We start from the raw sequence: 23,700 nt of genomic DNA, 5'->3' as shown, positions 1-23,700 counted from the left end.
AAAGTGCCGAGGGCCTCCCCTGCTCCCACTGGTGTAGACAGAGCTTTCGATTGAACAGGGAGATGTCTGCAAAGCCAGGGAGTGTCTAAGGATGTCTACACCTTGGAGGGTTGGGGATGGACATGGCTCTGGATCAAACACCAGCTAAGCCGTACACAGAGCCCTGGGGTGAGAACATGGCCAGCAGACACTGCCAGGGCCACCTCACCCCGAGCTCTCATCGTCGAGATGAGTCCGGAGGCCCGAGGAACTCATTCCGAGCATCGCCCGTGCAACCAGCACCAGAGATGTGAACTCAGGCCTTTCAATTTTGGGGGTCTCGCTCCACACCTTTGGCTTTTGGCAGCCACCAGCGTGTCTACAAAATTCAGGGAACTGAATATACTCTGGATCACACCCCTCGGTAGTGGGGACACAATTTGGGCATCTTTCCTTGAGCCAGGGCTGAGTGTAAAGGGGCAAAAGATGCTTACATTGTGTGCTGGAAGATGAGGAGAAAGAAGTAGTTAGAGCATTTAATGACTAGTCAGGACAGTGAAACTCTGTGGGGTTTTTGTTTGTTTTGCTGCTGAGGCAATTAGGTTTAAGTGACTTTCCCAGTGTCACACAGCTAGGAAGTATTAAATATCTGAGGCCAGATTTGAATTCGGGTCCTCCTGACTTCAGGGCTGGTGCTCTATCCACTGGACCACCCAGCTGCCCCAACCCTGGAGATTTTTTTTGGCTGAATCGCCATAAATTTGAATATCAACCAGCTTTCCCATCTGGGCTGGCATCATGCTTGGGAAAAGATGTTGCTCCAAATTTCCAACGCAGACATAGCTCTTTAAGGAACAGAGAGGTTGGTGCAACACTGAGGATGCCAAAGAAGGGCCAGAATGGAGAATACATGAGATCTCGGACCCGAGCTATAAAGGACGGAGCCCAACTATGTTCTCGGTCAAGGGGACTGAAGTTCGGAAAAGAACGCATTGAAGATCAGAAAACCGATAGCAAGAGCAGGATTCAAATCCAGGCCTTTTAAAGTTGAGGACTGTTGCCACCCACCTCCCCCCATGTTGCTCCTCCTTTTCCCCCAAGCCAAACGAAGGGGCCAGAATAGAAGAACATCAAGATTCTTCCTTCAGATGTAAAATTCAAGGTTCTAAAGCCCCCGACAGAAGCTCGTTCTCTTAACCTTGAATATTTTGCTGGTGATAAAGGGCAGATTCAAGTAGTGTGTGTTAGAAAGGAACTCTACCTGGCCTACTCTCGCCAACTGCAAACCTCTGGGTCTCCGTCCCAAGGACAAGATGATAAACACAGGGCACCCAGGTGATGGTCTAGGACCCATGGTGGTGGGACGTGGCTGGCCGTTCCAGGCCCGGTACAGTCTAGAACCCCCAGGGCCTGGCAGGGTCCTCTCCCAGGTACGTGAAGATCCCAGCCCTGCCATGCCCAGTCAATGAGATCAATGGGTGACAAGAGTGAGCAGGAGCGGTAACTCATTGGGCAAAGTCAATAAAAGTCCAGACCAGTGGAGAATAGAAGCAGGGGTTTAATTCCTCTGCTGGCAGGGCAAGGAAGGGGCTAGTGGGTAATGGACTCTACAACAAAGGACTTCCCTATACCAATGCAATCCCTGGATTTGCGTCTCAGCTCCGTGAGCTGCATGGCCACGGGCATGTCACTTCCTCTGCACCTCAGTTTCCGCTTAGGAAATAATAATGGCCGATCACTTTAGAGTGCTTCAGGGTACGCAAAGATGCTCACTGAGCCAAACATCACCCAAGAAGGAAAGGAGGTCTGTCCTTATTGCCTTACTGGACGAAACCGAGACTCAGAGAGGGGGCTGGCTTGTCCAGGCATACAACTAGTAAGAAAAAGGGAAGGAAACAAGCATTTATTAGGCACCTACTGTGTGCCAGATTCTGTGCTAAGGGCTTTCATTTCATGGTTTTGTTTCCTTATGTAATGGTTCTAGATCTATGGTCTTATGTGAAAGTCATTTAACCTCTCCTCAAGGTCTGTTTCCTACTCTAGAAAAAAGAAAGGCAGAACTCCATGACCTCCGAGATTCCTCCCAGCTCCGTATTTATAACCTTGTCATTAGAGCTAGAAAGAGACTTTGCGATCACGGCCCTGCTTCCTGTTTCAGAGGGGATACTGAGGCTCACGTGAGAAGTACTGGAGCCGGAATTCAAACTCAAGGTCTTGAGCATATTCAGAATTATTCCTGGTCTCCAATAACTGAAGGGTCAAGCTCCCCTTCCAAAGATCCTTGGTTCTTTCCTTCAGCCTCATCTCCCCCCCCCCCTCACCCCCAGCACAGAGCTAGACCCCTCCCTGGGCACCGACAACCCACAGGTGGCACGAGCAGGGAGGAAGGAGGTGCTGCACAAAGCCTCGGGTCTGGGAGGGCCCCAGTGCCTGACGGAGAAAAGCACATCCAACAGCCACACAGGTACGGTCACCTGGACAAGGGCCATCCTGGAAGGAAAATCACAAACCCTCCCCCTGTCATGGGACGTCTGCTCCAGACTTGCAAAAGGATCTAAATTTGACTCTTTAAAGGAAGTGCCCCAACATCGTCCCAGCTCTGAGACTGACTAGGAAGTAAGCCCTCTGGGGGCAGGACCACAGGCCCTCTGGGGGCAGTTCCCTAGGGGCAGGACCATAAGCCCTCTGGGGGCAGGACCGTCTCTCTGTATTTGCATGGCAGTCACTGGACAGCACTTGGCATTTAATAAGTGCATTGATTGATGGTCTGGTTCTCAACAGATCCCCGCCAGGTTTCCTCCTCTATGTAATAATACTGTGATCAGCGGCACAAGGGGCCTGGATGATGATAATGGGGACAGACAAGAGCACTGACCCTGCCAGCTGAGGAGCCGAATCACAGACTCAGAGAAGGGGAGGGTGGAACAGCGTCTCAGAACAGAGACTGTCAAAACGTAAAATGGCAAGGATGCAAGGGCCTTTGGGATAGAAAACAGAATTCAGAGCACTAGAATGTCAGAGCTGGGGGGCCTTAGGACAAGAAATGTCAGGGCTAGAAGGGGCCTTAGGACAGGGGATGTCAGAGAGGGGAGGGAACCTAGAATGGATGTCAAAGCTGGGACAGGCCTTAGAATAGGGGATGTCAGAGCTGGGAGGGAGCTTAGAACAAGGGATGTCAGGGCTGGGGGGGGGCTCAGAACAGGGCGTATCAGAGTTGAGAGGGGCCTAGAACAAGGGATGTCAGAACTGGGAGGGGCCTGAGAATAGGACCTGCCTGTGCTGGGAGGGAACCTAGAACAGGGGAGATCAGAACTGGGAGGAGGCTTAGAACAGAGGAGGTCAGGGCTGGGAGAGGCTTTAGAACACAGAACATCAAGACTAGGAAAGACCTAGGAAACCATCTAATCACCTTTAACCAAAGCCTTGTTTTCCAGATGCACAAACCAAGCCCCCTTCGGGTTCTGTCCCATATTTCTGGCACGGTACCCAATGAGCACACTGGCCTTAGGAAGAGATTCCCCTCCCAGGAAGGTTCTCCATGGCACCGACTTGTCAGCCGTGATGGGGCGCCGGCCCACTCTGCCTCCTGGAGAAGGAGCGGAAGCCAAGAGGACCCTCCTGCTCCTCTCCAGCATCCGAGTCACTCGGGGCTTCGGCCTCCTTTCCACAACCGCCTCCGAATCCATCCCAGACCCTCCTCATTGAGTGACGTGGCTTTGGGGCTTTGAAACAAGACTCTGCATTTCAGCGTTCAATGTCCATAAAGGTCCACTTCTTCTGACTTCCCCCCCACAGTCTCTACACAGCAAGCCACACATACCCCAAAATAAATACTCTCACCTCTCTAAATTATTTACAGCTCTTTTCTGTGAAATATGTTAATAAATATTCTAGACGGGGTGTTGGGGAGCAGGGAGGACATGAAGGGGCTTGTTTTGTTGGTTGTTTTTTTTAACTTATGTTGATGGATAGCCACAAAGCGTCTTCATTTTATTTACAAAACCCCCCTAAACACCCTCTATAAATATAATTTTAAAACGGTGAGCCAGCTCCTGTCCTGCCGGGCCGGGTCTGGTTCCATCCATCACGTTAGTTGCTCAGCAGGGGCTGCTCTGCTCTTCCTTATGGGTAGTGCAGCCAGGTAAGACGCGTATAAAACATTATACATACAAAACTCTCACATCCTTTGGATGTCTGCAGTTCATTATAACTTTGTGGTTACCTTTCCGCAACATAAATCTTAAAAAAGAATCCCAAACACGCAGACACACGCCCTCGCTCTCTCACTCACACACACACGCGCGCGCGAAACCCCAGGCGAAGAAACGCATCCGTCCGTCCGTCCATCCAGCGTCCAGAAAGAGTCCAGTGCATGTGTTCGATCCCATCGGGCACGGAGGGGTGCTGCTCATCATGGCAACCCATCATCTTCAAGGCTCAAGGCCACCCGCTGGGGAGACAAAGCAAGGCAGAGCGTGAGCCCGTCTCTCTGAGGAAGACCGCGGCTCCCTCACTCGCCCTCTCATTTCACAGGGGAAGAAACCGAGGCTCATTCTCAAGCATGGGAACTACCCTGCCCGAAGTCCGACAGGAGCAGGTCCCGCCAGGCTGGCCCATTAGACACGGGAGCCCGGAAAACGATATAGATACGGTCTCCCCATATGTGGGCAAAACATGTGAAAGAGCTTCTCATGCCATTCTTATGTTTTACATTTGGAACTGGTTGGAGATGGGACCCAAATGTGGTCACTGATGGGTTAGGATCACCCGGGTGGGGAGAGGTCTCCGGTGAAGTGCCCCCACGTCATGAGACTTTCGATAGTTTTACTGATGACTTTTAAAAGGCCATAGGAGGCCGGTTCCATAGAAGGCACAGAGTTGGGAGGAATAGATAACATGAGATCAAAAGAGGTAGGGTTTAAATCATTTTCAAAAGGTTAGAGCCCGGCCTGAATTATAATCCCTCCTTTGGAGTACGAGGTATGGTCAAGCAAAACAAATCACTGCTTTGGTGATGGTTGTTAAGCTAATAATAAACGATGGGCCAAATTCTAATAAGATAAAAACGGTCAGTGATACATTTAATGTTCTAAAGTAACTAAATAAATCTTAAAATAACTCATACATACAAAATGGGAGAGGTACAACTAGACTATATGTAAAAAAAACCGGGGGTTTTAATGGATCCCTCAGTGGGGATAAACAGATACTAAATGCGGCGGCCCAAGCCATCATTTGACCTTAGACTGCCTCACATTTGAAAGGAAGGAAGGAGTCGTGTCACCATCCTCAAGCCCGGTTAGGTTACTGCCTCCAGTTCTGGGCTCCCCATTTTAGGAAAAATGAAGAGATTTTAGCTCCAAGTTCTCTATTAGGGAGCTTTGAAACTGGTTGTGTGATAGGATCCAGATTGTGGTTGTTAAAGGTCAATGTTGGTCAAACTGAAGTTCGACAAAAGAGGGCAATCAGGGCATCAAAGGCCTGGTGACTACCTATGGCACCTCCAATGGGCATGGTGAGCATGGAGGGCATGGAGGAGAAAGGACTCAGGAGAGAGACGCTGCAGACTTCAAGTCTCTCTCTCAAATGCTTGGCTCGTGGGAGAAGGAAAAATCTCCTTCTGTCCCCAAAGGGTAATGCCAGGAACAAGAGGCCCGCTGATGAGGGAAGGAAGCCGCCCCAAAAAGGCCTTGGGCTGCCTCGAGAGGGGCTGGGCTTCCGCCCCCCGGGGAGGCTTCTAGCAGAGGCTTCATAGTCCAGTGCTCCGGGGGAGCAAAGTTTGGGGAAACACACACAGCCATGCTGCCTCTCCAGGGACCAGAGCCCTTGGCAGACACACCAAAACCCTCGTCACCTTCTAGTGATCCAATCTCAGAATGGATTTTCGTCACAAAGAAGGGGGTGATCCAGTCCCCTTGGCTGCTACTCTCTGAGGACCATGGGATCTTTCTGACTGACTCGCAGCAGCAGAAACCTCCCAGATGTGCGTCTTTCTGAGAACAGAGACCACTTGCCCTTTACTCTGGCACCCCCAGTGCTCGGCACATAGTAAGCACATAATAAATCTTTCTTGAATTCATTCATTTGTATTGTTATGGGAGCTCTTTTGGGGACCGCATTGGACTAGTGGCCACTGACCTCCCTTTGAATTCTCAAATTTGGTGATTCTGGGACAAAGAAAAACTTCCTAATAATTAGAGTCACTGAGAAATGGAAAAGAGAAGGAAAAGAGAGAAAATGGGAGGAAAGGAGTCAAACCAGAAAGGGAAGATAGAAGAAGAGAGGAAGGAAGAGGAAGAAGGGCGGAAGAAGGGTAAGAGAAGGAGAGGAATGGGAGAGAAGGAGGAAGAGAGAGCAAAGGAAAAGAGAGAAAGAGAAAAGGGGAGAGAAGGAAGGACAGAGAGATGGGAGAGAGAAAAGGAGAAAGGGGAGGAAAAGAGAGAAAATGGGAGGAAGGGAGTCAAAGCAGAAGAGGAAGATAGAAGAAAAGAGGAAGGAACAGGAAGAAGAGAAAACAGGGTAGAAGGAGGGTGAAAGAAAGAGGGGAATGGGAGAGGAGGAGGAAGAGAAATGAGAGGAAAAAGAGAAAAAGGGAAAAGGAGAGGAGAAAGGAGAGAGAAAAGGGGAGGAAAAGAGGGGAGGAAAAAGGGAGAGAAGGAACAAAGAGAAGGAGGGAGACAGACACAGGGAAAAAGCTAAGAGAAGGGGGGAGACAGACAGAGGGAAAAAGCTAAGAGAGGGGAAGGAAGCAAAGAATAAGGGCAGGAAGAAGAGTGGGGGAGCACGCCGAGCTCATGAGAGAGGACCCTCCCTCCTCTGTTGCTCTCCAAGGACACTCACAGCGGGGTAGACGTGCCCAATTTGTGCCGTCCTCCCGATGTGGATCTCATCTTCATCTTCCTCCTCCGTCGTCTTCCGGTACACGGGGTTGTCAAAGTTCATACTTTTTGTGTTCTTCCTCTTCCAGTTCCTCCAGATCAGGTAGCCACTCATGCCCAGCAAGGCGATGACCCCTGCACGCGTGCGGATGGTGGAGAGAGGGGACGCGTCAGCCCGGGCACTCCGAGGGGCTCCCACCTTGGCCCAGGCTCAGAGCTTTCTAGACCCAGAAGAGACCTAGACCCCTAGCACATTCCTTGCAAGGGGCCATCTGGCCTCTGCTTACAGATCTCATTCCCCACCCCAAAATGGGGCAGCTTGAGACTGGATCTTTCCTGAGGCTCCCTGTAACTTCCTCTTATGATTCTTAATTCTGTCCTCCAGGGCAAGGCCTTGCCAACTCCTTGGGGGCGTCTCTCCCTGAATACGTGGATGCCCTTTGGCTTCTCAGCATCAAGAAGTCCAAAACAGAACCATCCTCCTCCTGGTCCTTGCTCCCAGTCACCTGATCTTAGTGTCACCCAGGCACCCCCACCGTCTCTCACCCCGCCCAGAACTAATCTTCGGTCAAATCCTCTCATCCCACCTCAACTTCTGTTTGGTTTGCCCTCTTCTGCCGCCCCCCCTACCCCCCAGCTCAGCTCCTCCTCCCCTAATACTTAAGAGCTGCTGGTGGGTTTGCCCAACCCCGGGCTCTCCCTGCCCCATCCCAGCCTTTACCCAGCAGCTTTCTCCTGTCACTCCCCCATTCAGGAACCTCCAGAACTAGATGTAAAATCCTGCTTGGTCCAGAGACTTAGGCGCCCCCCCAATGTCTCCTGATTCAGTGACTTTTCTTTCCCTTCAAATCCCAGAAACCACCCCCCACCACCACCACCAGCCGCCTTTCCCAGTGGAGCTGACTCCTCCCTGCCGATTCTGCTGTGGGCCAGATTTTTATCTGTTTGTTTGCTTGCCCTCTTCCCTGTGGAACAGAGTTTGGGGGGGGGGGGATCTTTGAGGGCAGGTCTGTTTTTCTGCCTTTGTTCCTATTCCCGGCGCTTAGAACAGTGCCTGGCACACAGCAGGCACTTCATCGGTGCTTATCAGCTAACAATCTTAGCCAAAGCTCTCTGCCCACCCTGCCAAGCTCCTCCGCCTCATCCCCCTGGCTTTGCTCTCCCTGCCCCCCTCTCCCCCCATCTCCCTTCTCCGAACAGGCGCAGGCTCTGTCCATGTCCCTCCTGAGATGTGGCGGCCAGAGCTGGACGGGGTCCTCTCCATGTGGCCTGAGCCCAGAGCACCCCCACTTCCTCCCCAAGTCTAGCCACACCCAAGGATTAAGTTGATTTGGGGGGTGCCCCAGATCCTTCTCATCTCAGAGAAAGGCCTGAGCCCCCGCCAAGTCTCTGTAGCCCCGTGCAGCAGAAGGCTGCCCAATAGGAATCACGCTCTCTCCAGGACGAGGGAGCCCCACAAACTTAGGGCAAAGGGGAGGCACAGAAGGTGGGACCCGTTCTCCCCATCCCCCCACCCACCCAGGCCCAAAGGACCGGGAAGGGACACTTACCCACAGGGACGATGATGCCGATGACAGCGGCCGTGGCCGTGGAGACCAGCTTGCCCCCCATGGTCCCATCTGCAAGAGGCAGAAACGCACAGTAAGTCCCCTCCCCACTCCAAGGTGGCAGAAGAGAAAGCCAGTGGGCCTGGGAGGGCCTGGACAGCCTGAGACTGAGAGGGCCTGGGACTGGGAGGGCCTGGACTGAAAGGGCCTGGACAGCATGGGACTGGGAGGGCCTGGACAGCGTGGGACTGGGAGGGCCTGGACTGAAAGGGCCTGGGACTAGGAGGGCCTGGACTGAAAGGGCCTGGATGGCCTGGGACTGGGAGGGCCTAGACAGCGTGGGACTAGGAGGGCCTGGGCCTGCAGGGCCTAGACTGGGAGAGCACAACTACAAAGTATCCCAGGCCAGGCAGGCGCAGGGTTCTGTGCTCTATGGCGCCACCTAGTGGTCCCACGCTGGTACCGTGCCCCACACACCCAGGGAAGCATGAACCTTTGGCTAGACTAGAATGGTGGCCAACCTTGCCATGCTCTGGGTTCAAAAGGTAGCGGGCCTGGGTTCAAATCCTGCTGGTGATATGTGACTATGAACAGGTCAGCTACCTCTATATTTAGAAGTCTACATACAATCTCCGGTTTATAGATGTTTACACCCCTCAACTTTCCCACTTGGGAGGTCCCTAATTTTCTTGGAGGAGGAAGATCTGGTTCTTTGTTTTTTCTTTTTATTTGGCAAAGCAGCTGGGGTTAAGGGACTTGTCTGGGGTCATACAACTAGGGTCAAATTCTGAGGCTGGATCTGAACTCGGGGCCGGTGCTCTGACCACTGCACCACCTGGCTGCCCCTGCTTCTTTATTCCAAAAGCTGTTCTGTCCATTTTCACTGTCAAAGCTCTGCTGGCTCCTCCTCTAAGCACATTGGCTCCCCAACAGGAGCCCCAAAGAAGGCCCCACTGTGGGCCAATGAGCTTCAGGCTAAACACCTGACTCACGCCTCACGGAAACCTCACCCCCAAAAAGGAACTTAGAGAGATGAGCAGCTCCCTTCTAGCCCAGAGACTGGGGAGAGAGAAATCCTGGTCAGACTGGGAGGAGGGCAGGCAGGCAGAATGTCTGCAGGGATCCTACTCAGGGCAGGGTCTCTGTTAAGAACATCCTTGAGGAGGGAGCTACACCCGGGCTTCCCTCCATGGTCTCTCCTATTCCGTGGCTTGGGCTCTGCTTCTGCAAGTGGAGAGGGTGTGAATGACGCAGGGGTCCGCTGCCCAAGACCAGCCCTGCTGGGCAACAGGACGCTGGGACCCAAGGGATATTTTTTCATTACAACAGTTCATGAAACCATTGACTCAGACATAGAGAAGATCACAGTATGTATCAATAGAGGGTCTGTTGTGTGCATTTTAAACTCGAAAGGGCGGACACTGTAAACACTGTTCATAGATTATAAAGCAATGAAGATAGTAATTAACAAGGAAACGGCTCTTAAAAATTCTGGCTTATATGCAAACTGAAAGAAATATTATTTCTTAAAGAATTCCCGGGTCAACAAATAATGCAAACGATAATAAATAATATTAAAGATGACAACATAAATGCTACCCATTCAAATTTAAAGGATGCAGCCAAAACAGTACTCAGAAGCAAATTTCCGTACTCCATATTCATTAAAACAGAAAGGGAAAAAGAATATTTAAGAGTGGAATTAACTATTACATAAATTAGAAAAGGAACAAAATAGATAATAATAACAAGTACCAAACAGGAAATCATTACAGTAAAAGGCAAATCAATAAATAAAAAATTAAAGAATAATTGGATTGATGAAGAAAACAAAAACCAGTCATTAGAAAAGGCCGATAAGATCGACAAACCATTAGCAAATTCTCTCAAAAGCAAAAGGACAATCTAATGACCAAAACGGAAAGAGCAGCATCTTGACAAAAATTCCAGAAAGAATGAAAACTGGTAGAAGAGCAATCAGCCAGCTTTGAATCAGTTAAACCTGGATTTAAGACTCATCTCTGACAGATTCTGGTTATGTGACCCTGAGCAAGTCACTTGTTCCTTTAATGCTCCAGATATTACTCTCAGACTATAAATTATAGAAAATTTGCCAATCTGCATTAGTGGATTTTATTCCACCAACTAAAACATAACTTGATACAAAAAAATGCCAGCAAAAGAAAGGATCATATAAAATATAGAGAACAGATTTATAGAGAACATAAAAATATTTACAAAAGGATGCAACACTCAAATTAACACGGCAAAAATAGACCTACCTATCTCAAGAGAAAATGAACAAGCTATTAAGAAATATCAAGAAAATCATCTTGTATTCACAAGAGAATTCTATGAAAAACTAAAAGAACAAATAATCCCTATACTGTATCATTTTCTCAAAAATAAAAAGAAGTCATCTTATTTCATTGTTTCTAGGAAGCAAATAAATTTCTGATCTTCAAACCTGGCAAGGACAAACCAGAAAAAGATGGGTATGTTTTCAAAAGATCCTAGATCTCTTAAAGTGGAAGTAAATATAATAATTATCATAATCCAGGCTCTGTTGACTGTTAGCTAGTCACTTCCCCTCCCTTGGGCCTTGGTTTTCTCAACTGTAAAATAAAGGGGTTGCACCAAAAGACCTCCACGCTCCTTTCTAACTTGAAATTCTATGGCTGTCTGTGAACAACTCATGCGTACAACATATTAAAGGTCCATAAAGTGCATCCCAACAATAACCCATGGAAGTAGGTGAGACCTATTATTATAATTTTACAGATAAATAAACTGAGGGTCAGAGAGAGGGAATGCCTTGACAGACACACATAGCAAGCGATCCCAGTGCTCAGCTGCCTCTCTTGGGGAAAGGGGGGGTGTCCGCCTCTCCAGGGTATGTGGTAATGATGCAAAGCCTGCAGGACTCCCAGGCTCTGCAAGTTTTATTTTATTTATTTTTATTTTTAGTTCCAAATTCTCCCCCTTTCTTAATCCCTTCTCTCACCTATTGAGAAAACAAGAAATGTTATGCATATGAAGTGCAAAACAGACCCAGTGAAGTGTAACCTGAGAGCGCGGCTGCCACGCTCGTCTCTGTAGCCAGAGGAACACCGATAAAACTCAGGCACGGGGCTGCTAGCGTCCTCCCACATCAGGACTCCTGGGGTGAAGGCATTGGGGCAGAACTGGAAGCGGGGTTCCCAGAGACAAACGGAGCCGCATCAGACTAGGACCTTCCCGGTCCCACCCTCCACAGCTGTGGACGGGGTCAGCGGTGCGAGGAAAATGATTTCCAAGAGAGCTTATCCTCTTAAATGAATTCCCCCTGGCAGGTAACTCAATTAAAAAGACATTCACTAGCTAATGAGACAGGACATTTCAAACGGTGACAATTACTGTGCCTAACATTTTAATAAGCTCTGAATTTAATTATTTCCATCTGGGGGCTGGGCCAAGGCCTGGGCAGACAGGGGGAATAGGGACAAATATCTGGGGATAACTTTTACAGGAAGTCAGGCGGGCACCCTGGGGTGAAGGCAGTGTGGGTGAGCTTCTGTGGCTTCCAGCCACCGGGGGTGGGGGAATGTCAGGGCTGGGAGGGGCCTCAGTATTGGGAACACATGAGCTCACCAGACTTGGAACCGGAGGCCCAGGTTCAAATCCTATCTCAAACATTCACTGGTGTGTGACTTCAGTAAGCCACTTAATGTCTCTGAGCCCCTCTTCTCACGTACAAACTGAGGATAAAGGCACCTTCCCTTCCCCTTCTGAGACTTCATGAGAGAACATGATAAGCACAGGCAGGGTGCCCAAAGGCTCATGGGAATGTGAGCCGTCTTATTATTAACACCCCAGAAGCTCCCGGTCAGAAAGGCCACCGAGCCCACCATGTCAAGCAGGAGACTGGGCGGCTCCTATGGGAGCCCTGACCCTTCCATGAGAAGACTGAGGCCCGGAGCCTGAGATCACACCCACAGGGGTACAGCTGGGCCCCAGTCTCATCTTCTGATGGCAAGGGTGGGAGGCTTCCCACTGTACCCCTGCCCTTCTCCCCAAGGTAGGACCTCGTGGCCCCCTCCAGGCCAGGCATGGCCATGCACCAGTTAGTCCATCTCCCCCACCACTTCCCATTGATGTGTTCTTCTCCCCTTCCCCCATCCAAAACAGAGGAGCAGAAATTCTTACAATGCTGTGAGTGGTTGCTGTTTCCTGGCGTGGGAACCCCCCGTGAAGATGCGCTAATGGTGGGCTCACTGGGGGCCGTCCCCACGCTCAGCGAGGCGTCTCCGGAGCTCTGATTCCTCGTGTGGCCTGGCAGGGAGAAGGGGCCAGGGCCGAGACTTGTGCCTGGGGTCCTCGCGGCGGTGGAGGGCGATGTCGTTGTTGAGGTAGATGGAGGGGCTGTGGGGGGAAGGGCAAAGGTCAGCCTCGCCTCTCCCTGGATGTAGGAACCACTGAAGCTCAACCTAGCCTTGCTGACCAGATCATGGGACTAACATCATGCAGGGCATACAGTAGGCATCTAATCAGTGCTGATTGTCTGATAAATCACTTTGAGGGGTGCTCAAAGAGCGGGCCTGGTTCCCTCCAGCATGGAGCAGAATGAACGAATGGACAGTCTTACACAAGCCGACCTAAATGCCTGTATTGGCCAGTCTCGAGCCATGCTTCCCCGACCATATCTCTACTCCTAGCATCTTGCCCTCTGCCCTTCTGCCCTTCCCTATCACCACCTCTTCCTCGGGGCCACAGTAAGTCACCAGAACCATCACTTCTGGAAGGGGCTTTTCAAGCAGCTACACCCGATTTCTTAATTCTCCAGACACTCATCCGATTCTTTTGTCACCATTGACAAGACAATTAACTTCCCTTCGCCTCAGTTTCCTCATCAAGAAACCTCCTACATCTAACTTCAGGATCATATAATACTAAGAGGATGGTACACAATAGGAGTTTAATGAATGCCTTTTTATTCATTTGACTTCAAACCAATGATGAATGTGAGCTGTATAAAATAGAAACGCTCTGCCTTGGAACTCAAAGCCTTGCTCCATCTGGGTCTATCTTTATCCATCCTCCAACGTTGGCCAAATGAGATAATACTTATAAAATGCCCGGCACACAGCAGGAACTTAATATGTGCTTCGTTTCTCCCCTTCACACGTTCAGCAGCTGAGCTGAAGCGGGCTACTGGCTGTTCCACAGACGGGACCTTCCCTCTCCCACCTCCGGACATCTGTCCTGATGGCGGATCTGCCGCTGATGACCTCTCCCCTCAGAGCTCCAGTAAGCGGGGGGCACAGACGGGGAAGGGGACGGGAGGCCTGGGACCAAGAATCCCTGCCCCGCTCCCTCCTCTTACCTCGATAGCACCTCTTCATATCCGGGCCCAGCCACATGGAGTCGGGGCAGGCACAGGTGTACTTGGGGGAATGGATGGAGATCTGGGGGGCAGGAAGGCACAGGTATTCACAGCCACCGTTGGGCTGGAAGCTCTGCTCACAGGCGTCGGGAGCTGAGGAGGAGAGAATGGGGTGGCGGCTCAGAGGGGGGGCTCCAGGGCTAGGGCTGGAGGAGACCCTCCCCTCTGGACATCCTCGCAGCCCCCTTGAGAAGGTGGGGACCGGGGTCAGGAAGGCAGCCCGGCTCCAAGCTCAGGGCTCCCATTCCCTGAGTTTTAGGGACCTCAGAAGCTGTACAAAAGGGGTCTGCTTGTCCAACAAGTGGCCTGGAGACAGGACACAGCCTCAGGCTCTTCCTAACTGTGTGGCCCTCGGCGGCTCTCGCAGCCTCTGCCTCAGTTTTCTTATTTGAAAAATAGGGACAGTAACAATACCGGCCTCCTGGGGCTCAGAGGAGAAGCCATGCCCCATTGCTTTGCGAATCCTGCTTATTATCTCTGAGCTGGGCTGGACCTCCGAGGTGACCTGGCTTAATTCATTGTTCCAAGAACTCCCACCAGCCCATGCTCACCACAAGGCCACCCAGGCTCTGCAGGATGCAAGCCGTCCCCATTCAGGAGGCCCGTTCTCCGTGGGGACTGTTAGGGATGCCCACCTCCTGTCAGGTGGGAGTCCGGAGACTGCCCCCACCGCCCCTAATGTTCCCCTCCAAGAGCGAGCCTGGTTCCCTCCAGCATGGAGCAGAAGTGAGACAGTTCCCACATCCCCCTTCTTCCCCAGAGCGGGCTCAATGACCTAAATGCCTCCAAAAACTGAGGACAGAAACGCCCTTCAAAATACTGATCCCCTATTTCTTGTGCAGCACAGAAAGGGTGGAAGGATATGTAGACAAATCGCCCATATTTAACATGTATCGGATCACTTGCCGTCCAGGGGAAGGGGGGAACAATCAGGAACACAAGGTTTTGCAAGGGAGAATGTTAACAATTATCCATGCATATATTTTGAAAATAAAAAGCTTTAATAACAAAAATAAATTTTCAATACAAAAAAACATTGATTCCCAAGAAAGATCCCGAAGCATGCCCGGATTACAGCTGCCCAGAAATCATCTAAGTTACTACTGCAGGATGAGACAGGGATCAGCCCTCCCTGAGGTGGAGAAGCTCTGGAACCTTTAGAACATCTCTCCCATCTCTGTGGGGCCATAGGTTATAAACTGCCTGACACGGAGGCTCTCATTTGACTCAGGAGTCCCAGGGGTGGGTATGGGAAACCTACTGTACCCATTTTGCAGATGTGTTAGCTGAGAGATTTACGTAAATTCAAAAAGGGAACCAATGCATCTCCTAGCTCTAAGCCGAGGCTGAGCAGCTAAGTGGGCTGGTGAGAAGGCAGAGAGGGAGCCCGAGGCCAGGGGGAAGGGGTACGGTGTGGGCACCTCCCCGGGGAGTCGCCGCCTACCTTTCGGCTGCTTCAGTTCGTGGAAGATGACGATGTCGTGAGGGTTGTTGAGGTTCTCGGCCAGGACGGAGATTTCGAGGCCGTTCAGTCGGTTGGCGCTGAAGATGGCTTCGTTCTCCAGGTCCGTCCAGAACACCTTGTCCTGGGAGACACAGGCGGAAGACATGAGGGATCTCCGCTTGAGCTCTCCCAGAACCCCCCGTCCCCTTCTGCCAGTCACCAACTCTCCATTGGACTGGGAGATCCTCGAGAGCCTTTTGCCGCCTTTCTACTGCCCAGCACTTGGCACGGCGGCTGGCACATGGTAAGCGCTTAATCAGTGTTTAAGTTCCTTCTTTTCTCTGGGCCCTCAGCTTTGTCCTCTGCCAAATTAGGGAGGCGGACCCATGACTCCTGAGCAAAGTGCCTAGTATGGGGTGATGGGCTGGATCATGAAACCATTTGGACAGGGAAGCATTGCTTAAGTACCTACCCAGTGTAAGGCACAAATGGGATTTTATTTGACTCTACCCTGTGAATTAAATGCTGTATGAGCCCCATTTTACAGATGTGGAAACTGAGGTAGACAGACGTGAAGTGACTTGCCCAGGATCATACAGTTAATATCTGAAGTGCCCTGTGCACTATGACACTACCATAGGCGGCCATAGGCGCTGTCCACAGGCAGCCAGGGTGATGAATAGGAAGATTATCTGAACGGATGCAAAGTGAAAAATAACCTGGAAACAACATAACCACAATTCCAATCATGTAAATGGGTAGAACAGCAGCCTGAGCCTGTAGTTGTAATGTCCAAGCTTTAGCCCAAAGAATTGCTGAGCAAATGCAACTCTCTCCCTTTTTACTTGCAGAATCGAGGCAATAGAATGATGGTTAATTTTGCTGAATTATTCTCCTTTCTTCCTCCTCTATTTATTCTTTGTGACAAAGGATGGCTCACCGGGGAGAGGAGAAAGGGCCACGTTCAGAATAAACATTTTTTAAAAGAAAGGAGGGTTTCAACATAAAAGCAAAAACAAGCAAGAGATATCTTGACCTTTGTGTTAGGAGTCTGGTGGGATGAAAAACATGACAGTGAGGAGATAAACAAAAAGGTCTAATGAAAACCGGGGAGACGTGAGACTCATCTCGGTTTCTTCCCAAGGAGCCGGGAGTCCGACTCTCTGGAGAGGAGGCAGCTGTTTGTTCTCCAAGAACAATAATGACATGGACGATGATGGGGGACTGAGGAAAGAAGCAACAGCTGCTTCAATTTTCTATTTCTTTTGTTATTTCTCTCCCAGTATCCTCTGCCACAGAGAAGAGTCTTTGGACTGGAAAGGACAATAGAAAAATGGCCGAAGGGAAGCTGATACCCCAGATAGATGGGGAACGTCTAGGGAATATAGCTAGTCATCCTCTGGGAGCCCAAGTCTCCTGGCCCAACCCAACGGGACCAAGAGGGAGGCTCAGCTGCCAAGATTTCTCCCACACCAACTGAACCATCATGGTGGGCAGGAAATGGGCAGCAGACTGCAAAAGGGCAGGTGCCTGATGTTTGGGGAGGGGGGGAAGAGAAGACTCTGCAAAGATTTTTAGCCAATTCTAGACTTATATCATCCAAAAGTCAGTTAGCGGAAGAAACTAAATGATGGCTTTTTATAGATCATGCTCCACTTAGAAAATCCCGGAGAGTTAACTCAAAATTAATTAAAACAATAATTCCACCAAAGTTACAGGATGGAAAATCAAATCTACATAAATGACGAGCCTTCCTGGGCACAACCAAGCCAGCCTTGTGGGGAAAGAGAGGGAAATGAGGTGGGAGAGGGGGATGGGGCAGTTGGTGAAGCAAAGGGTCTGGAACTAGGGGTGATGACCATGCCCGGCCCTGCTCAGACCCCACCTGGGGTGCTGTGTCGCGTTCTGGGGGCTGCGTTTAGGAGGACGGTGACCGTCACATGCAGAACAGGGCAGCCACGATGGCAGCAGCCTTGGGAGCACACAGGCGACGGATCGTTATTTTGTAAAAACGAGACGATGACATCCACCGTACCGACCTCCCAGATCTGCTGAGGATCAAACCAGACCATGTGGGTAAAGCCCTTTCTAAGCCTGAACATTTGGGTGCCTTTGATCCTCCCTCTCTCTCCTCTCCTCCTCTCTATGATTCTCCAGTCGGTTCATTTTGCCGTGGGCAGAAGCACCATTTCCCAACCCTGGGCTGAGACAGGGGCGTTCTTCCAGTGGTTACAGGCCGGCCCCGGGCGCTGCCTTGAGGCCCCCATGGTGGATGCCCGCGTAGTTAGCATGGTGGCAGGATGTCCGGCCTCAGATTTAAAAAGGCACGGACACCTCCGGAGCTGGAGAGATGGCGCCTGACGGGGCTTCAGGGGGCCTTCCAGGCCCGCGGGGTCAAAGTCCTTGCCGTTGCCTCCCAGGCAGCTGCGAAACTCTGAGCGCAGCCCGAACCAGACGTTACGGGAAAGGTTTAACAAGATAAATAAAAATGGACGACAACGCGGACTGCTAATTTGCGGTTCTTTAGCCCTTCCTGGGAAAACACGCTGGAGAGAGGTCATATGAGGCTCTTGTTTTCTGGCTGTTTTATAGGTTCCACAAAATCTGCCTGTCCAGAGGCTGAGCCAAAGGCTAGTAGGTGCCTTACCGGAGGGATGGACCCAGGCGGAGAGTCTCGGGCCATGGCAAGTCTCCAGGCCTAATTTCTAACACCTCCCAGGGGTCACAGACTCGGGGGGGGGGGGCGCTGAAGATTCTTTGGGAAGCTGCCTACGAGACCTGCCTTGCTCTCCCTCCCCTCGGGACCCGGCTTCACTCAAGGGTCCCTTGTAGGAGAGGCCTTTTCTGGTTCTCCCAGATGTTGGTGCTGTTCTCCCTCACTTCCTCATACGGGGAAATCATTCTGGATTTGTTTCTAGTGTCTCCCAGTCTGCTTCTTGGTAAACCTGACCACTCCAAGAGACGGAGAGCTTGACTGCTTTATGATACAAGTATCAGTGGTCCAGGAGAGAAGGAGCCCAGTACATCCCAACATTCTTCACAGTGAACCTTTTAACGTAGCCATAATGTAGCCATGTATGTCAACTATATTTCACAGGCTTATAATAACCTATGAAATATAAGATGGACTTTTCTTGGTCCTAAAAATATGCCACTCTGACATCCCCTGTTCTCAGGCCCCTCCAGTTCTGACACCCCCTAACCAAAGGCCCTTCTTAGCCCTGACATCCCCTGTTCTAAGCTCCCTCCCATCTCTGACATCCCCTGTTCTTGAGTCTTTCCCAGCCCTGACATCCCCTGTTCTAAGCTCCCTCCCAGCTCTGACACCCCCTGTTCTCAGGCCCCCCCAGTCCTGATACCCCCTGACCAAAGGCTCCTCTCAGTGCTCGAGTTCAGCTTACCTCAAACACTGCAATCCCGAAGGGGTGGCTCAGCGTGTCCACAGAGAAGATGAGGACCTTGCGGTTGCCCCCATTGAAGTCGATGCTGGAGAGCTGATGCAGTTTGGAGTCCACCCAGTAGAGCCGCTGGCTTAGCAAATCTGGCCGGAGAGGAAGGGAGGGGTTCGGGTAAGGTGGCGGTGTCTGCCGAGGCAGAGGAGGTGGGGAGCATCCCGATCGGGGGCCCCAGCTCCTCCAGCCATTGAAGAAAGAGGGCTGTGACTCGCCCAGGAAATGGAGAAGGAAGGTGGTCTGAATTCCAGGTCTTAGCCTTGGATGACTGAAGTGAACAAGAAAGTCAAGGCATGGGCGGCTAAGAGCATGGCGGGGGGAGGGGATGAAGTTAACGCCCCTGGATCCCAATCCCCTCCATGGGCATTGTCTCCCCTCTTTCTCTGGTCCTGCCCCGTTCTCAGCACCCCTGTGATCGCAGCCCCACCGGCCCACCCACCGCTCGATCCACAAGGCTCAGTATTTGTGCCCTCAATGACAAGTTTGGCTCATTCTCCTTGGTTCCAGCTGCCAGAAGCTGCACAGCAGCAGTTGTCTGCATTGCTTTTGTACAATTTTGCATAATTTATTTTGTATAAATGCAAATGGCGTCTCCTCCAGGAGGACGTAAGCCCCTTGAGGAGGCAGCTCTTCCATTTTCGTCCCGGAACCCCCGGGGCCTAGGTCAGTACACAGGATATGAGACAAGGCTGGAGCCTGTGATTTCCCTTGGGGAGGGGCACCCGTAGGGAGGACATTGCCTCAATGATACAGGTCAGCTCTCGTTGCAGAACTTCATATTTTAGAGGGGTCTGAGGTCATTAAGAATTTCGCTAACTTGCCAGGGTCACTCCACCAAAATATTTCAGAGGCAAGACTTGAACTCAGGCCTTCCCGCCTCTGAGGTCAGCTCTCCACCCACTGGCCAGGCTGCTTCTGCTTGGCGCAGAGAAGGCACTTAAATGCACTAAGCCAGCCCTCGCACCCTCCCGAGAACCCGTTTGGGCCTTCAGCAGCAGAGAGAGAGCAGACTGCCCGGGACCCTAGAAGACTTCTAGATTAACCCCCTCATTTTTTGAAGAGGAAACCGTGGTCCAGAGGGGACGGGCGACTTGCCCCATGTCACAGGGCTATCAAGAGGCAGAGCTTGGACTTGCCACTTATTTGACAAAAGAGAAAACGAAGACCCAGAGAAGGGATGTGACTGAATGAGTTACTCAAGAGAAAAGACTGGAACTCAGGTCCTGGGACTTTCAAATTCAGCGCTTTCCTGCCGCACTTGTTTGTCCTTTGTTTTCCAAGAAGACCAAAGACATCACGGGTGATTGTCTCGACTTGGGCGCGAGTTGGATTTCAGGGGGCAAAGCTGTCCAGAGTCCACCGGCAGGACAAAAGTCAGGACGCCAGGGATGGCTCGGGAAGCCGCGGACACCCTCGGCTCTCTGCTGCCCGACCAAGCTCGAAGCCCTCAGCATGCCACTCCAGCCGCTTTCGTGGCCATTGGGACGAATCGTTCTCATCCGCCGTTCCACCGGAGGAAGTCTTCGGTACAAGAGGCTGTGGCCGTCAGACAGCCCCCAGGACCCAAACGGCCAAATCCCACCGACCGTGGGATTCTAATCAGCGCCAAGGAAGCTCCCTCACCACACAGAGCCCAGCGCCGCTGGCACCGCCCCCTACCCCAACACCACCAGTCAGACGCTGAGGACGGGCAGCAGGCAAGAGCAAGAGCGGGCCGGAAGCGTCTCTGCCTCCTGCCCCCGGGAACTTGTGGGGTTTTTAAAATTATTAACAACCCCATCCATGCTGACGGGGTGAAAGGTTCATCCCTTTCTTCTCTGAGCCCGTTTTTAACCTCTTTTTTTCTGTCCTCCCACAGGGCAGTCTGGGGCAAGGAGATGGTTTTTACTCTGACTTCCGTGGTCTGGCCATTCAGCACAGCGCGGCTGATTCAATCTAAAACTTCCTTACAACCAGAAGTGTCCCAAAGCAGAGGGAGGCCCAGGAAACAGCAGGTCCTGAACCCTGGAGCCTGCAAACAGCGGCCCAGGCCACGGCGGAGAGAGGGAGCCTGCCCAGGCAGTGACAGGACCAGAGCAGGAGCAGGGAGCAAGTTAGGACAGAAAGAACTGAACGGAAAACCTGGGCTGGCACCTGAGCTCCGCTCCCTTGTTGTTTATTCCTGTCTGACTCCTCATGGCTCCACTGTGGGTTTTCTTGGCAGAGACACCGGGGAAATTTGCTGTTTCCTCCTCCAGCTCCTTTTACAGATGAGGAAACTGAGGCAGACAAGTTGCGCTGACTTGTCCAGGCACACACGGCTGGGAAGTGTCTGAGGCTGGATTTGAACTCAGGAAGACGCCAGCCTTGGCAAGGGGCTCAATATTCTACACACCCCACGGCTCCCTCTGCAGCGTTGCTAAGATACCCCCAGTGAGGTCACGGACAAAGGCCAGACCCACGCTGGACATGCCCGAACGGGGAACGAGCCTTCCATTTTCATATGAACCACATATGGACAGTGTTTGAATGTGCTATGTGGCTTCCTGATGAGGATGTCATAGATCTTTGGGGGGTTTTTGTTTTGTTTGTTTCTTTTTTTTTTTGCTGAGGCAATTGGGGTCAAGTGACTTGCCCAGGGTCACACAGCTAGGAAGTGTTAAGTGTCTGAGGATTTGAACTCAGGTCCTCCTGACTTCGGGGCCAGTTCTCTATCCACTGCGCCATCTATCTGGCCCTGTTATAGGTCTGAGACACGATCTATATCTTTACATCCGTGTCTGTTTCTGTGTCTGTGTCCATGTCTGACTCCATCTCTGTCCAGTCCATTCATGGCCTGGTACAGAATTTCTATCAGGTCGTCAGGCTAACTACGGAGCGTGTCTGTGGTGGAGCGCACACTTTCGGAAAAGGCAGGTCTGACCCCCGAGTGGCGCAGGACGTGACGCGGTACTTATCAGGCTTCCCAGAACAAATGGGTCTGGGGGAGCCGGAGACTCACCCAGGGTGATGCCATTGGGCCACTCGATGTTGTCCACGACCAGCACCTGCCGGTCCACGCCGTTCAGGCCTGACTTTTCGATCTTCGCCTGGTCACCCCAGTCAGACCAGTACATGAACCTGGAAGGGCGACAGAGGGACAGAAACACGTGATGTTCAGCATCCGCTTAAAAAGTACTCATTTCTGCAGGGTTCCACAGGAAGGCAGAGGGGGAAGGGAAGAGGCCGAGCATTTATTTGCCGGGCAGCTGCTTCGGCTCTGGTCACCGAGAAGCTCTTCCTCGGGACAATCTGCCTCCCCGGAACTCCCGCTCTTAGCTGTCAGCCCTGCGAGATGGCAAGTGGCAGAGCCGGGATGGGACACAGGGTTTGGGGCTGCAATCTTCCACCTCCCGCTGCACTGCCTTCTGGGGGTTCAACAAGTCTATGGGACGGTGGGACCCCAAGGTAGGGGAGCAGGTGGGGGCCTGGCCGGCCCTTCCAAGGGGCCCTCGAGGCCATCTCCCCTAGTCTCCAGCCTCCCCCCGGCTCCAACACGGGACTCACCCGTGGAGCGGGTCCACGGCAATGGCTCGAGGCTCGCTCAGATCGTGGCTGAAGAGAGTCTTTCTGCGGCCGCCATCCACAGTGGCCACGGAGATGGTCTTGTTGCCGGAGTCCGTCCAGTAGAGATGCTTATGGACCCAGTCGACCGCCAGGCCCTCGGGGGAGTGCAGCTGGCTGTCGATGAGCACCACCTGCTCTGTCCGATCACTGGCCTTGTCGATAAAGGCGCTGGGGGAAGCACAGAGTCAGATTGGAGCCGGGCAGCCACTAAAGCAGGCCGGGGCGGGGGTCTCGGCCCCCCTCCTATTGCCCCTGGTCTTTTTGACCATCCGTGCCCAGGCTGTGCCTCAAGCCTAAAATGGTCTCTCTCCTCACCTCTGAGTCATAAATTTCCTGATTTCCTTCAAGGCTCAGCTCAGGAGCCGCTTCCTACAGGAAGTCTATCTTGATCCCCCCAGATCACAGAACTTCCAGAACATTTCTAGACGGGCTCTCAGGCGTGCTCTAGTCCAACCCTCTCAATTAGAGATAAGGAAACTGAGGCCCATGATGGCTACGTGAAAGGGTCAGAATCCTGGCATCTCCCTTCAAACTGGTTCTACTTCCAGGACATCCAGAAGCCTCACGTAGCTATTGGCCTCGCCCCTGAAATTACCTAGTAGCCGAACTTCCCTTTGGGTATGCTGCTGCTCCCTGGTAAAAAATAAACTCCATGAAGGCAGAAAAGGAAGAAAAAAGAAGGAGGGAGGGAGAAAATGAAGGAAAGAAGAAAAAGAAAGACTGTAGAAAATGAAGGAAAGAAGGAAGGAAGGAGAGAGGGAGAAAAGAAAGGAGAGAATGCAGGAATGAAGAAAAGAAAGAACAAAAGAAGGAAGGGAATATAGAAAAAGGATGGAAAGAACGTAGGAAAGGATGGAAAGGAAGGAACATAAGAAAGAAAAAAGGAAGGAGGGAGGGAGAAAAGAAAAGAGAGAATGTAGGAGAGAAGAAAAGAAAGAAAGGAAAAAGGAAGGGAATATAGAAAAAGGAAGGAAAGAATGTAAGAAAAAAGGAAGGAAAGTATGAGGGAGAAAAGAAAGGAAAGAATGCAGGAAAGAAAGAAGAAAGGAAGGAAGGAAAGAATATAGAGAAAGGAAGGAAAGAACATAGGAAAGAAGGAAGGAAAGAAGGAAAGACAGAAAAAAGGAAGGAAAGAATGTAGGAAAGAAGGGGGAAAAGGGGGAAAGGAAGGAGGCTCTATTATGCTTACTATGTGCCAGGCACTATGTTAAGTGCTTTACATTATCTCCTTTTACCATCACAGCAGCTCTGAAGGGTGGCTGCTACTACCCCCATTTTACAGATGAGAACTGAGGCAAGCAGAGGCTAAGTGGCCCAGGGCCACACTGTAAGAACATGGATGAGGCCAAATTTGAATTCAGGTCCTCCTGCCTAGACACCTCGAGCAGCCAAA

General features: G+C 51.4%; 1 protein-coding gene across 7 annotated transcripts in view; it reads right to left on the bottom strand.

The window, feature by feature from the left end:
* Positions 1 to 3,824: 3,824 nt before the first annotated feature.
* LRP8 (LDL receptor related protein 8) overlaps positions 3,825 to 23,700 on the bottom strand; it is an 87,588-nt gene continuing 67,712 nt past the window's right edge. For all 7 annotated transcript variants that reach the window (XM_051999654.1, XM_051999655.1, XM_051999656.1 and 4 more), the window contains 9 exons: positions 22,248 to 22,475; positions 21,703 to 21,821; positions 18,672 to 18,811; positions 15,271 to 15,412; positions 13,767 to 13,919; positions 12,590 to 12,805; positions 8,408 to 8,476; positions 6,820 to 6,992; positions 3,825 to 4,429 (listed from right to left, as the gene is read on the bottom strand). In XM_051999654.1, coding sequence (XP_051855614.1) covers positions 4,391 to 4,429; positions 6,820 to 6,992; positions 8,408 to 8,476; positions 12,590 to 12,805; positions 13,767 to 13,919; positions 15,271 to 15,412; positions 18,672 to 18,811; positions 21,703 to 21,821; positions 22,248 to 22,475 — 1,279 coding nt within the window. In that variant the 3' untranslated portion in view covers positions 3,825 to 4,390. The remainder of the gene's footprint in view (positions 4,430 to 6,819; positions 6,993 to 8,407; positions 8,477 to 12,589; positions 12,806 to 13,766; positions 13,920 to 15,270; positions 15,413 to 18,671; positions 18,812 to 21,702; positions 21,822 to 22,247; positions 22,476 to 23,700) is intronic.

Source organism: Antechinus flavipes, chromosome 4 (genome assembly GCF_016432865.1).
Source record: "Antechinus flavipes isolate AdamAnt ecotype Samford, QLD, Australia chromosome 4, AdamAnt_v2, whole genome shotgun sequence".
In the NCBI taxonomy this organism is placed as follows: Eukaryota; Metazoa; Chordata; class Mammalia; order Dasyuromorphia; family Dasyuridae; genus Antechinus; species Antechinus flavipes.
Note: the sequence above shows the minus strand (reverse complement) of the source record. Positions and strands in the feature narration are given on the sequence as shown.